Here is a 14921-nt window from a genome sequence, read left to right as displayed (position 1 = left end):
CTGGGGAGACAAAGGCGGCCGCGCGTGGTGGATCCAAGTCCCGGGCAAAGCCGGGTAGTACAGCTAGTTAATTATATAGACACTCCACTACGGCCACCCGTTCTTCACGACCTCCACGTGGACACTTTAACACTTTCTCTTTGCAGTCCCCTACATCTGTAGAGTGTTGTCATGGGAATTATAATAACCGGTTTAGAGACTTTATTTTTTGTACCTACATCGCCTTTATTTATGTTTACCGATTATCTCAAACTTCAACCTTCATATTATTGACTTAACGCTTTCGTGACTGCAGGAATTAATATTATTTGGGTTTTTCCGTAAAATAAAATGAACAAAACCACGATGTTTCGATCACAACACAAGTGATCGTTTTTGTCTCCCTCCTGATGACGATCGCTTGTGTTGTGATCGAAACGTCGTGGTTTTTTACTTATTTTACTTTTACAAGATAATTTTCACTGTGGGCGATGCTGATGTGGTGGATTAGCTGTACATTAAGTCACGGTTGACTTCAGAGTGATGGTTGACTTCAGAGTGATGGTTGACTTCAGAGTGATGGTTGACTTCGGAGTAAGGTTTGGCTTCTGGGAGCGTAGCTTTATCACCCATGCCAATGGCTTGGGAAGGAAGTTCAACGTAATCTTGATTTGAAGCTTTCGTGACTGCAGGAATCCATACTCTTTTGTTCTTTCGGTAGAGTCACGTAGGTAGAAAATAAAATAAATCACGTTTTGGACGCAACACAAGCGGCCATCCCACCTGATGATGGACGCTTGTGTTGCGCCTGAAACGTCGTGATTTATTTTATTTTCTACCTACGTGACTACCGAAAGAACCAAAGAGTATAAGTTCAATATCCATACAGGCTGGGGTACAAGATTCAATCATGCGAGCCAGCCTTATCCACTTGCTTGGTCACAGCAATGAAATTCACATCTATAGTAAAACCTTTGATCTGCTGGGCACAAGCATCGTAGCTGTCATGCGATGGATTTATTACTCACCAAAGGAGGCTTCACGAAGATTGGCATTGTTATTGATGCTAACGCCATGGTGAATTATAAACAATTATCACTCCTATACATGGCAGCATGAGTTCAGCCACATTTGAAATCAACTGCCATTCATAATAACGCGTTTTGGGGTCGATTGAGTAAAAATAAATGTGTCGTAAACCCACCTCCACCCGACACAGCCAATGAGTAAGGTTTGTCACGGGAACGAAACGTGCCAATTGGTTTTAACTTCAGCAGACCGCTATACATATGTGCATGCAAACCCACAACATTTATCATTTGAGTTAACGAAGTTTCGCTGGCGATTACCACCAGCGACACGCGATCTAACCAAAACAAATTTATTTTGAAGAATATTGGTCGCGAAAGCCAACTACTTAAAGACGTAAACAAAAACTGTTGTTATCATATCTGGGGCGGAGCACGCAGTACCTAACTCGCTGTGCTAAATTAAATTAAACGTAACGGGCGGTCAGTCACCTCCGTATCACTCTTCTATCGCTATCACTTTGGTGACTTCTATGGGGAGCTATACGGGCAGAAAAGTAGATGGCGTTCTCAAAAGAACGGCTTACCACAAGGCAGTATGCTCGCCCCACTTTAATTAAATATCTACAACGATCAGCCACTTCCTGCTGAATGTCAGCAATTCATCTATGCTGACGACCTCTGTGTCAACACACAGCAGAGGAATTTCGAGAACACAGAGAATATCCTGGAGAGGGCACTGGACGAGATATCAAGATGCTACCTAAATAATCATCTCAAACCCAACCCGCATAAAACCAAATCTTTGCCTTCCACCTGAGAAACTGGGATGCAGAGCGACACCTGAATGTCACCTGGGGAGGCCAGAGCCTGGAACACCAGGGTCACCCAGTGTACCTCGGGGTAACACTGGATCGTATACTCAGCTACAAGTACAACTTTTGATACCAAAGCCAAGGTCAACACACAACACAACATTCTGCAAAAGCTCGCAAATTCAAAGTGGGGAGCACATCCATCCACAGTACGCATCACGGCCTTAGCACTTTGTATCTCTGTGGCTGAATATGCATGCTCTACCTGGGGACGCTCAACCCACAGTCAACATGTCGACACCACTCTGACACGTGCAGACTCATGGCAGGGTGCCTGAGAGCCACCCCTGTTCCCTGCCTATTTGCACTTTCTGGCATAGCGGCCCCGAACATCAGGAGGAGGGTGTCAGGTGACCACGACCGGCAAGTCCTAGAGGGGGACGTCCATCATGGCCATCAGCCAGCCCACCGTCGTCTGTCATCGAGAAACTGCTTCTTGTGCTCCACTGTACCAGTGCCCACATCGCCGGAATCTGCAAGAACTTCCCTCTGTTGTAAAGAATGGGACAACATCGAGTGACAAAACTGCTGAATGGAGCCAGCGAGGAATGATCCCCAGTGAGGAGCTCGCATCTGGCTCCAATTGCAAATGGCACACATGGCGGAGCCTACACTGACTGAGAGTGGGTTTCGTCAAGTTGCAACCCTCTCGTGAAATCACGGGGCTTCTGTGCAACCGAGCAATGTGCTTGTCAGGAGAAGCAAACCACGGATGTTCTCCTGAGATGCCCTGCAGCACCACATTACCCTCCTCAAGATTTGGCAATGCCAACACCAGAAGTGGTGGCCTGTGCAGAATATTGGCCAGACTAAATAGGTTGGACGGAAGTAGAATAAGAAGAACTTTATTATTTGTTATGAAGAATATTAGTCGCGAAAGCCCACTGCTGTTATAATATCTGGGGTGGAGCACACAGTTCATAACTCGCTGTGCTAATAGTATTCTACTTAACACACTCAGTGAATCACTCGACTCACTCCCTCACCAGCAGTCAGTCACCTCCGTATCACTCTTCTATCGCTATCACTTGGTGACTGTTCCCACGAACTAACACACATTGACCCCTTTACTCGGTCTTCCACACTGCCCGTGTGATCCACGCCGTGTCCAGCCACCACACGACGCTTCTCTGTATGATTCTTTCCCTGGCATTGCTCAATGTGTAAGTTCCCCATGCAGTTTGTCTCTCTTTCCATGTCCGTACGATCTTCCTCATGTCAATAAGCGTATTCACTTTGACTCATTACACGATCGCGAGTGCTGTCTCTGGGTCCGTGCTTTGCCAGTATCAAGGTGATGAAAAAAATAATCGTCTCGACTCATCCCGCCAAGAATACAGGAGGCGTTACGATGTTCAAACACCAAATAGGCTCCCCGATCACAACAAGGCATCGAGTCTGCATTAGAGGCGGCTGTCTCCGGCGTTGGCCAAATCAGAACTATCGTGAGCGCTGCTTGTGTCGAGAAGCTCATCGGAGACATCCATCTTCAGGGGAGTTGAGACTCCAACAGTCAACCCCGATGGTGTCCACCAAGTTGAGACTCCAACAGTCAACCCTGATGGTGTCCACCAAGTTGAGACTTCAACAGTCAACCCCGATGGTGTCCACCAAGTTGAGCTTTCAACAGTCAACCCCGATGTTGTCCACCAAGTTGAGACTCCAACAGTCAACCCCGATGGTGTCCACCAAGTTGAGCTTACAACAGTCAACCCCGATGGTGTCCACCAAGTTGAGACTCCAACAGTCAACCCCGATGGTGTCCACCAAGTTGAGACTCCAACAGTCAACCCCGATGGTGTCCACCAAGTTGAGACTCCAACAGTCAACCCCGATGGTGTCCACCAAGTTGAGACTCCAACAGTCAACCCCGATGGTGTTCACCAAGTTGAGACTCCAACAGCCCCCCTCCCCCCCCACTAAACCATGAGACACGTGTGCTCAGTGCCTTCTGTCCACCTGTTTGTCAACCATCTAACCCCCACCACCACCACCTACACTTGTAATGGCCTCTGCCAGTTGCGTTTTTATTGAACTCAAAGTCCATTGAGCCGTGCCGCACCCTCCTCGTCCTCCTCATCAGTCAGGGGGAGAACCCCGACGCGAGCTTCAAGGGGAGTCCATCGCCTCTCGCTCACATCCACACATCCGTGTGGACAACTCCTGGGCCATGTCTCAATTACGCCTGGTCACCACGCTCCTAACCTGCACACTCATGCTGGTAAGTTGCGTGTGTCTGTGTGTGTTTGTGTGTGTGGGTCTGTGTGTACGTGCGTCTGTGTGTGTGTACGTATGTGTGTGTGTACGTGTGTCTGTGTGTGTACGTGTGTGTGTACGTGTCTTTGTGCGTCTGTGTGTGTGTACGTGTGTGTGTACGTGTGTCTGTGTGTGTGTACGTGTGTCTGTGTGTGTACGTGTCTTTGTGTGTCTGTGTGTGTGTACGTGTGTCTGTGTGTGTGTACGTGTGTACGTGTCTTTGTGTGTCTGTGTGTGTGTACGTGTGTCTGTGTGTGTACGTGTGTCTGTGTGTGTACGTGTGTACGTGTCTTTGTGTGTCTGTGTGTGTGTACGTGTGTCTGTGTGTGTGTACGTGTGTGTACGTGTGTTTATGTGTCTGTGTGTACGTATGTCTGTGTGTGTACGTGTGTGTACGTGTCTTTGTGTGTCTGTGTGTGTGTACGTGTGTGTGTACGTGTCTTTGTGTGTCTGTGTGTACGTGTGTCTGTGTGTGTACGTGTCTTTGTGTGTCTGTGTGTACGTGTGTGTGTATGTGTCTTTGTGTGTCTGTGTGTGTACGTGTGTCTGTGTGTACGTGTGTGTGTACGTGTCTTTGTGTGTCTGTGTGTACGTGTCTTTGTGTGTCTGTGTGTGGTCGGGCGTGGTGCTGGCCACCCACCCCCTCGTGTACCGTTCCGGCCTTTATAGGTGCTCGCTAACAGCACTTGCCCCTACAGTCTGTTAAGGCTATATGGGGGATCTTTGTCTTTATCTTTGTCTGTGTGGTAGTGTAGTGGTTAGCGCGCTGCGCTGCGAACCTGGCGTCCCGAGTTCGATTCCAGCTCACGGCCAACACCACCAGTGACAATTATCTGAACCGGTCCTGGGCCTCCCCTAGGTCGACTCAGCCTCAAATGAGTACCTGGTGTAGCGGTGCGTTGTAAACATCGCTTGCACTGGGGAGACAAAGGCGTCCGGGCGTGGTGCTGGCCACCCCTCCCCCCCTCGTGTGCCGTGCCGGTGGCCTTCATAGTCTGTGCTAGGGATCTTTGTCTTGACACGTAGCGAGGAGCCAACAGGAGGTGCACGAGACGCTGGTTCATTGTGTCACAGGACCGTGGACTTCCTCCACTCCCTCATTCGATGTCCCCTGCCCGAAGATGCCCGGGGGGTTTTGGGTAGGGAAACCAGGCAAGGCAGGCTTGGACTGCGGCAAGCCATGAGGAGGCCTCAACATCGGGTCAATGTTTGGCATCGACACCAGCGCGCGGAGGGAAGGCACACTACACTCTAAACTACACTCTCTGCACGATACACTACACCACAATATACCTGTCAACCCCTTATCAGCGCCTACCTTATTATAGACTGTATTGGTCAACCCGTGCCACTAATAAATCGCAAACGTTCATCATACAAAGTCCCATCTAAACACAAACAAATTCGACGAAACATTTGTCCCGCATGGAAAGGGCCCGACCCAACATGGACCTCGGAACTCGAGATCCCTGCACGAGCACGCGGGCTAAACCGTCACAGTGCTGGATGCACTTTCACTGGGCTATCAAGTCCGGTTCAGTGGACTCTGCACTTGCTCTACTACTATAGTACTCTTACCGCCCTTCAACTTTTATGCACAACCGGGTTTAAGGTTAGCGATTTGTCGTATTATCTGGCCATATAGCAAATGAAAAAATACAATTGCTTTACTATGCAAGTAATTTTTTGTTATACGTGTTTTAATATATATTTTATTTAGGGCCCCGTTATAACATCGCACGCGCCAGGCCCCCTCGCACGAGCTTCATCTGGCACTGAACCGTATGCGTCGACAGCTATGAGATCTGCCCGTGGGGTTTGGACGGGGCGTGGGGGTAGGCACCGATTCCGTGGTTCGCCCAGCTGCGAGCGAGGTGGCATCACGCGTGAGATGGCGTCTTGGAGCGGCGGGGGTGGGGCCACAAGCGCATGGATTTGCGTCACGGTCCAAAGGCGACGTCACGTGTGCAATTACATCACGGGGCGGTGTGCACGTGGCCTCAGTTCTTTTTTCCGATTATAAAAGCCCGGCGTTGCGTTTGTCCGTCGACTAAAATGATAAGAGGGCCTTTCAGAAGGCCCGATTTAAAAAAAAGTTAATGGTGTGGCGGTTACCGCAAATAAGTGCTTCATGCAGTTTGTAAAAACATCGCCACAGGGGAGACAAAGGCGGCCGGGCGTGGTGCTGGCCACCCACCCCCAAGTGTGCCTCGCCGGCCTTCATTAGCTGCTTGTCACTAGCAGCAATTGCCCCAACAGTCTGCTAAGGCCCTACGGGGGATCTTTGTATTTGTTCTGTGTTGGCACATTCCAATCGGACAGATCCGTTAAGCTCAGTTACAGCGCGAGAGCTGGCAATGGAAGATTGCTCGAGAAACGAGTACTGTATTAACCACACAGTACTTGTGTTGAAATGCAAACATGCTCTGATAATAATGCATGGCATTGTCTTGGAAACTGATTGGCCTAAACCAGAGATAGTCGCCTTCCTCATGGCCTAGTCCCACTCCCAGTGTTTGTGGACCAGTATAATCATAAATCGTTTTATACACGTGTAGTGTTGTAAGGACGAGCAGACTTCTTTAGGAGGCACACTCTGTTTATTGTATTATTTCCTTATACAACGCTTAACACACACAGAGGGATATTCGGTCCCCTCACCCGATACCCTAGGGAGGTACAGCCTCCGGACCTGGCGGGACTCACACGTCTACCGCTAACCTCCTTGATACCTAAGGAGGTACAACCTCCGGACTTGGCGGGACTCACACGTCTACCGCTATCCTAGTCCTTTGGCTAGGACCTAGGGGAGGCTATCTGACCCACCGCTGGCCCGGTGGGTCCTGACCACTGGGTATGCCGAGCCTTAGCCCTTAGAAGGGCTGGAAGGCTGGTCCAGGGTCCTAGCTAGGCTTCAGCCCAGTCTTCTGTCTTCGTGCAGGGAGAGAACTCCCCGAGGTCTGTTGGGTCACCCGTCTTATACCCCTTCGTGGCCAGGTAGAACCAATCATACATTCCCACGTGGAACCGTCTGATTGGTTCGCACCAAACCCTGGCCACGATCCGTTTCACCTCGACTGACCCCAACCGTTGTGCCCAGGGGTAATGCTGCACCGCCCTGGTGGCAACGCAGGTTACGCAACAGCGCGTAGTTAACACCTCTACATCACCCCCTCCTTCGGAAGCTCCAGCCGTCCCGGCTGCAACAATGGGAAACTCCGAAATTACCAATGGTAGAAGAATTGTGAGTGTGCCTCACGAACAACAAGAACAATTAAACCCCTATAAATACCCCCCTTAACAACATAACGTATGTACAAGGCACTAGACATGCCAAAAAAAAACATTATAACAACCGGCGAGATTTCGCGCGCGTGCGTTTCGCGGGGCCATCGTAGGGGATGGCAGGCTTTGTCGGCGGCACAAGGGAAGGAGGAGGATGAGCCAGAGCATCCGGTGGGCCTTTAGGCATCTCCACGGGGACACCTGCTGCTCCACGGTCCATTGAGGCCGAACGTGGCCTGCATGGAGCCGTCACTCCCGCGTCATCTGCAGGAGAAATGACACGCCTGCGCTGCGGGTTAGGCACCAACGGGGCAACATCCGGCTCGTCGGACGCGTCGCACACTCGGCCCCCATGTCGTGTGTGTTGTGGAGGGACGCGTGGCGTGACAAAGGGTTTTAACCGAGAGGGGTGAACGCACCCGCGACGCCGTCCCCAGCTAATTTTAACACATTGGGGACGCAGGACTTCCACTACCTCAACCGGGCCTTGCCATGGTCTGAGGAGTTTGGCCGACGTGGACACCGGCACCTGGGGGCAGTGGAGCCATGCCCTGTCTCCCGGTGCCCACCGATGCGTGTACGACCGAGAGTCCCGCAGTCGCAAATTCGCCCGTTGGCGGGAAGCCGAATTTTCATTGGCGGCCTCCCGTGCCTCGGCCAGCTTACGGAGGTTGAATCGCAAGTGGTCAACGAGCTTTGACTTTTGCGGTGGCTGTTCGATTTCCAGCCGAACGTCGGCGGGAGGAAAGGCATCCCTGCCGTACATTAGAAAGAACGGGGAAAATCCCGTCGCCGCGTGAGGTGCCATACGGTATGCGGCGAGGACCCCCGGAACCTGCAAGTCCCAATCGAGGTAGGATTCATCGACCTGATGGCATAACATAGCGGTGAGAGTTCTATGAAGGCGCTCCACCATGCCGTCGGTTTGGGGATGGTAGGGCGAAGTGCGCACTTTCTTAGTGCCCAACAGGCGGCACACATCAGTCAGCAAGGCTCCCGAAAAATTTCTTCCCTGATCGGTCAGCAACCGTTCTGGTGCGCCCTTGTCCAGGACGTAGCCTTGAACAAAGGCGTCCACAACGGCCGCCGCCGACTGGTTGGGGAGGGCCCAGGCCATAGGCCACCGTGTAAAATACTCTACCCCAACCAGAAGGTACTTATTACCCCGTGGCGTAGTAGGAAAAGGGCCCAAAATATCGAGAGCCACCAACTCATTTATACGAGAGACCGAAATGGGTTGCAGGGGTGGACATACCGGTTTAGCCGGCGGTTTACGTTGCGCACAATGGGTGCATCCCAGCAAAATGTCAGTGACGTCGCGCAGCATGCCTGGCCAGAAAAATTGCAACCGCAACAACCCAATAGTCTTATGAACACCCAGGTGCAATAAACGCTCATGCGCCGCCCATACGGCCTTGCATCGCAAGGCAGATGGCACGACGATTTTATGTTGACACGAGTCAGCATCCCAATGCATCAACAAGCCGCGCTTCATGACAAATGAATTAAATTTGCCCTGTCTTGGAGCTGCATTATTTGCGTGGCGACGCAACCTCAATAACGACATGTCCTCGCCCTGGTGCCGACCCCATTCGGCCAAAGTTAGCCCCAGCAAATCGTCACTAGCCATTGGATCTGCATGATCCAACATCGGCGCTGAGGCGGCGGGAAGTGCGGCTGACACCGTTGTGAGAGGCGCGACCTGCGCAGGCAGTGGCGGCTTACAACGGCCCGAGCCCAAAAAACACGCACATTTTTGAGCCGGCGGAAGGCGAGACAACGCATCGGCATTCGTGTGTTGTGCACCCCTACGGTAAGTGACATTGAAATCGTAGTCCTGAAGGACTTCGAGCCACCGAGAAAGCTGCCCGGACGGTTGGTCAACCCGCAGAGCGTACTGTTAAGCCGAATGATCAGATCGCACGGTAAAATGCTGACCATACAGGTACGGCCTGTACTGCTGAATAAAAAAAACAATGGCCAGCAGCTCACGTCTGGTCACACAGTATCTTTGTTCAGCAAAAGACAAGACTCTGCTACCATAGGCAACAACCTTTTCAATGCCATCAACTTTTTGTGACAGAACACCCCCAATCCCCGTATTGCTAGCGTCGGTGTCCAACACGAATGGCACGGAAAAATCGGGGTACGCAAGGGACGGTGCCGTCACGAGTGCGTTCCGCAAGGAGTCGAACGCGGCCTGTTCTGCGTCCCCCCAATGAAACGCCACCCCTTTTGACGTAAGGGCGTGGAGCGGCTTGGCAATCGTCGCGAAGCCAGCAACAAACCGGCGGTAGTACGACGCAAAACCAATAAAACTACGAACATCGCCCGCAGATGTAGGGGTCGGCCAATGTTGAACACATTTGGTTTTTTCAGGGTCGGTAGAGATGCCCGAGCGGCTAACTATGTGGCCCAGATAGCGCACAGACTCACGCAGAAGGTGACACTTCTGCGGCTTGAATTTCAAGTTAGCGGCCCGCATTTTCAAGAAGACAGCACGCAACCGTTCGATGTGTTCGCCGAACGTGCGGCTAAAGACGATGACATCGTCAAGATAAATGAGACATGAGTCCCACTGGAGCCCAGCGAGGACCAGCTCCATGAGCCTCTGGAACGTCGCTGGGGCCGAGTGGAGACCCATGGGCAATCTATTAAACTCGAAAAGGCCCTGTGGTGTCCGAAAAGCAGTCTTAGGTTTTGACGATTCGTCGAGGGGGAGTTGCCAAAACCCCGACAGAAGGTCCAAGGTGGAGAAATAGTGCGCCCCTGCCAGGGCATCCAATGACTCGTCCATACGAGGGAGAGGGTAGGCATCCGCTACCGAGATTTTATTTAGGCGCCGAAAATCAACGCAAAAATGGAGACTGCCATCGTGCTTTTTGACCAGCACTATTGGAGCACCCCAGGGACTAGTGGAGGGAGAAATTATATCGGCCTTCAGCATGTCATCCACAGCCGATTTAACATGCTGTTTCTCCGCCGGGCTAAGCCGAAACGGGTTTTGTCGAATCGGGGCAGCGTCACCAGTATCAATGTGGTGACACAGCAGCTTGGTGCAGCCAATATCAAATTTAGATTTACTAAAGACATCGGAAAATTCTCGCAGAAGAGCGCGCAATTTAATTCGCTGCGAATGAGACAGATCACCCGTATCTGTGCAGAGCGCGTCCAACCATCTCTCATCCGATTCGGAAGGAGGTGGGACCTGCGGCGTGTCATGCACGTGTCCCGCGACTCCGGTCCCCAACGGCACCGGGGTCGCGTGAGCGAGCACAGTTCCTTGCGGAATGACGGTTGTGGACAATCCGACATTCAAAACCTGCAAGAACGGCTCCCTGTCGGCTGCTACGAGGGTCTGTGCAGCCACCAAATCTAACCCCTTAGCAGCTGCGTTTGAAGGCCCCAGCAAAATGCCATGTGCCGAGGCCTCCGGGGCTAGCGGTTTTTTAAGTTGCAAGGGCACGAGCATTTGTGTCCCTGGCGGAATGCGGACTGTGCTCGCAACAAACGCCTGCACCGAGGCACTAGCCATGCACGGATGTGAGGGTGTGGGCAAGAACGCCATCCGTCGACCCGACGGGAGTTCGATGCAGTCTTGATCTACAAGGATCTTAATAGGCATTTTCGCGAGAAAATCAGTGCCTAACAAACACGGCACGGCGAGGGAAGAAGAGACCAAAATAGGCCCTGCCAATTTAATGTCTCCAATCGAAATTTGCGCCCGAATTTGCCCAATAATGCCAAGTGAACTGCCATTAGCGGCGAAACACGGGATAGAAACCCGTTCCAAGGGGCGGCATCGTACGGGCAGTATATTGTAAATCAGATCCGAAATGATCGTAGCCGACGCACCAGTATCGACCAACACGCGAAATTCCACACCCTCGATTGATCCGACAACCACGGACGAACCTGCCGTCGCCGCGACTACCCTATGGGCCAACTCAGACCACTGCCCAGGTCCGAGTGGCCACGAACAAACGCCAGAATACTCCCCATCACACGCTGAATCGCGAGCCCTTCTTATGGTGCGTTGCAGTGTGTATGGTGTGAATGAGGGCCGAGCGTGAGAGGCGTCGCGACTTGCCTGGTTTTGCCGCGATGCCGTGGACGTCCTGTAGTCCTGGCCCCGAGATGCGGAGGGGCGTCGTCGAGGCGCACGGCAGTCAGAGGAGATGTGGCCTCGTCGGCCACAGTTGAAGCATGTCACGTCGCCGCGTGGAGCAGGCCGTCCCCGCTGCTGGTCGTTGCGGCGACCAGCGTGGTCGGACGATCGCCGGCCCGTTGACCCGGTCGCCATGAAGGCCCGGTCGGGGGAGAACTCGGCGTCCCTGCTGGCAGGCTCTGACGTCGAAGCCAAGGCGGCGATGGTCGATTCCGTGTGGAGCAACAGATGTGCGTGGATGGACCGAGCGGCTCGTAGCGAGCATATACTGTCGTCGTCCACCGCTTGGATGACGATGCGCAGCTCGCGCGCCAGCTCCAGCATCTTCTGGAGAACGATGGCATCGATGGCCTCGTCGTCCATGCGAGGGTAACCCGCTCTTGCCATCGCCAGTAGAGCGGTCCGGAATGCCAACGGAGACTCTTTAGGGCGGCGTCGCCTGTCGTAAAATCGGCTGCGGACGTCGGATGGAGGCCCGTACACGTCGGACATCAGTCGGAGGGCCGATTGAAGAGTCGCCCTTTGTTGCCTGGGGATGGTGAGGAGCGAGGCGAGAGCGTCGTCATCCAAAGTGGCCGGTAGTGCTCGGAGCGCCTGTGCGTCCGACCAGCCCACCATCTCTTGGTGGCTCAGGAAGCGACGCTGGAACGCCGCCTAGTCGCCCCCTTCAGATGTGAATTCTCGGAAGATGGGCAGGCGTTGTTGGAGGGCGGACGTCGTCTCTCCCTCAGCTTGCACCGTCTCGAGCCGGAGATCAGCGATTTCCCGGCCGATAGAGTCTACTGTACCGTGTCGGTACAGTGATGACGCGGCGTCCGCTGAGGAACTTGAATCCGCAGCGTCGCGTGCTGATGACGTTGCGGGTTGTGATTGGCCCCCCGCGTTCCCAGGATGCCCCTGGCTTCCGCTTCCGGTGGAATCACGTGGTTCCCCGGCGGGAAAATCAAAATGTCTGCCCCGGCCGGTGGCGGGAACGTCTGCCGGCGGTTGACTCGGCCTGCCCGCAACCTCCAAGTTGATCTCTTCGAGAATGGAGGCCGCGGCGTGTAGGAGTTGAGCGAGACGGCCGTGTGCTGCCCTGAGTCCGTCCCCCATGGCAGGGGGAGCAACCGACTGCTCAACCGGTGGCTGGGCGGCCGTCAACGCGGCAGCGTTTTCAGCGGAGCTGGCGGTGCTTGCAGGTGAGACAGCGTTATCTTCGTTCTGGCTCCGCGTGTGGGCTGAACTTCTGGTTTCCATTTCCAACCGCTTATGACTCCAGTTGTAGTGTTGTAAGGACGAGCAGACTTCTTTAGGAGGCACACTCTGTTTATTGTATTATTTCCTTATACAACGCTTAACACACACAGAGGGATATTCGGTCCCCTCACCCAATACCCTAGGGAGGTACAGCCTCCGGACCTGGCGGGACTCACACGTCTACCGCTAACCTCCTTGATACCTAAGGAGGTACAACCTCCGGACTTGGCGGGACTCACACGTCCCGCCAAGTCCGGAGGTTTCCTTATACAACGCTTAACACACACAGAGGGATATTCGGTCCCCTCACCCAATACCCTAGGGAGGTACAGCCTCCGGACCTGGCGGGACTCACACGTCTACCGCTAACCTCCTTGATACCTAAGGAGGTACAACCTCCGGACTTGGCGGGACTCACACGTCTACCGCTATCCTAGTCCTTCGGCTAGGACCTAGGGGAGGCTATCTGACCCACCGCTGGCCCGGTGGGTCCTGACCACTGGGTATGCCGAGCCTTAGCCCTTAGAAGGGCTGGAAGGCTGGTCCAGGATCCTAGCTAGGCTTCAGCCCAGTCTTCTGTCTTCGTGCAGGGAGAGAACTCCCCGAGGTCCGTTGGGTCACCCGTCTTATACCCCTTCGTGGCCAGGTAGAACCAATCATACATTCCCACGTGGAACCGTCTGATTGGTTCGCACCAAACCCTGGCCACGATCCGTTTCACCGCGACTGACCCCAACCGTTGTACCCAGGGGTAATGCTGCACCGCCCTGGTGGCAACGCAGGTTACGCAACAGCGCGTAGCTAACACCTCTACACACGTAGGCTTTCGCGACCAATATTATTCATAATAAAGGTTTTTGGGTTAGATCGCGTTATTTATAAATGTGTCGTAACCTTTGATTTAAAGCTTTCGTGACTGCAAGGATTCTTCTTCTTTGGTTCTTTCGGTAAAGTCACGTAGAATGAGAATAAAATAATAAATTGATAAAATAAAATAACACAATAATATTCTCACGACGTTTCGGCCACAACACAAGCGGCCTTCATCAGGTGAAGGGGACGAGACTGTCTGGAGGACAGCGCTGGTGTGAGAAAGCCACGCTGAGATCACGACCTTTAAGCTGTGTGAGAAGAAACAAAGCGCCTTGACAAAGGAATTAGCATATAATTTAGCATTGAAATGGCTAGCCATGGTAGCCATTTCAATGCTAAAAACGGCTAGCCATGGTAGCCATTTCAATGCTAAATTATATGCTAATTCCTTTGTCAAGGTGCTTTGTTTCTTCTCACACAGCTTAAAGGTTGTGATCTCAGCGTGGCTAACTACCATCGTCGAGTAATTCTTTAATTTTGTTGTTGTATTCTATTTTATCCATGATGACAGTAGCATTGCCTTTGTCAGCTGAGAGGACTACAATATCATTCCTCTTTTTTAATTTATATAATTCAAAACGCTCATCTTTGCTGAGGTTGCTAGCTGGCATCTTAGCGTTTTTGAGGGTTGCAGCAATTTCAGATCTTGCTACGTCTGCAACGATGTAACCCAGGCCCTTGAGAGCCAAGTCTACTTGGGCAATTATATCATTAACTGGTATGTGTTTAGGTGTGACTGCAAAGTTTAGACTTTTAGCTAAAACGGATTTCAGACCATCGGAAATAGAACTGTTACTGCGATTAATTACGACTTTATTAACATCTAACTTTTTGGTGTGTGGGTCCGGTCTTTTGTTGAAGAGGAGATTAAATTTGGAAATCAGGTTTTCCTTACATTTGGTCGACATAGTAGCAGCTGAAGAGGCAGTCATATTGTCTACATGTTCCCAATCCGATGTGGACATTGTTGCCGTCAATGATAAGTGTGATTTGTAGAGTGTCTTGTCTAACTGATCTAGTTCGGTGCGTATACGTCTGATTTTTTCTGAGATAAGAGCTAAGCTAGTTTTGAAAAGAATTCGTTTCGCATTAGAAGAAGTTACAGCAGCAGAGGTCAGTGTAAATGCGATTGGTATTACCCCAGAGTCGCGGCATCTCTTCAGGAAGGTGAGAGACTCGATCAGCTGAGCTTTCTTATCCTGGAGTTTGTTGAAGGAT

At 52.2% G+C, this 14921-nt stretch overlaps 1 protein-coding gene across 1 annotated transcript in view; it reads left to right on the top strand.

Annotated features, from left to right (window-relative positions):
- The first annotated feature begins 419 nt into the window (after window positions 1-419).
- The window catches only part of LOC116956982 (uncharacterized), a 36470-nt gene continuing 21968 nt past the window's right edge, over window positions 420-14921 (top strand). The window contains exon 1 of the mRNA XM_032978894.2: window positions 420-4103. Coding sequence (XP_032834785.2) covers window positions 4053-4103 — 51 coding nt within the window. The 5' untranslated portion in view covers window positions 420-4052. The remainder of the gene's footprint in view (window positions 4104-14921) is intronic.

Source organism: Petromyzon marinus, chromosome 68 (assembly GCF_048934315.1).
Source record: "Petromyzon marinus isolate PM22_M1 ecotype Great Lakes invasive population chromosome 68, UKy_Petmar_22M1.pri1.0, whole genome shotgun sequence".
NCBI lineage: Eukaryota > Metazoa > Chordata > Hyperoartia > Petromyzontiformes > Petromyzontidae > Petromyzon > Petromyzon marinus.
The sequence above is the reverse complement of the archived record's forward strand: the minus strand, read 5'-3'. Positions and strand labels throughout refer to the sequence as shown.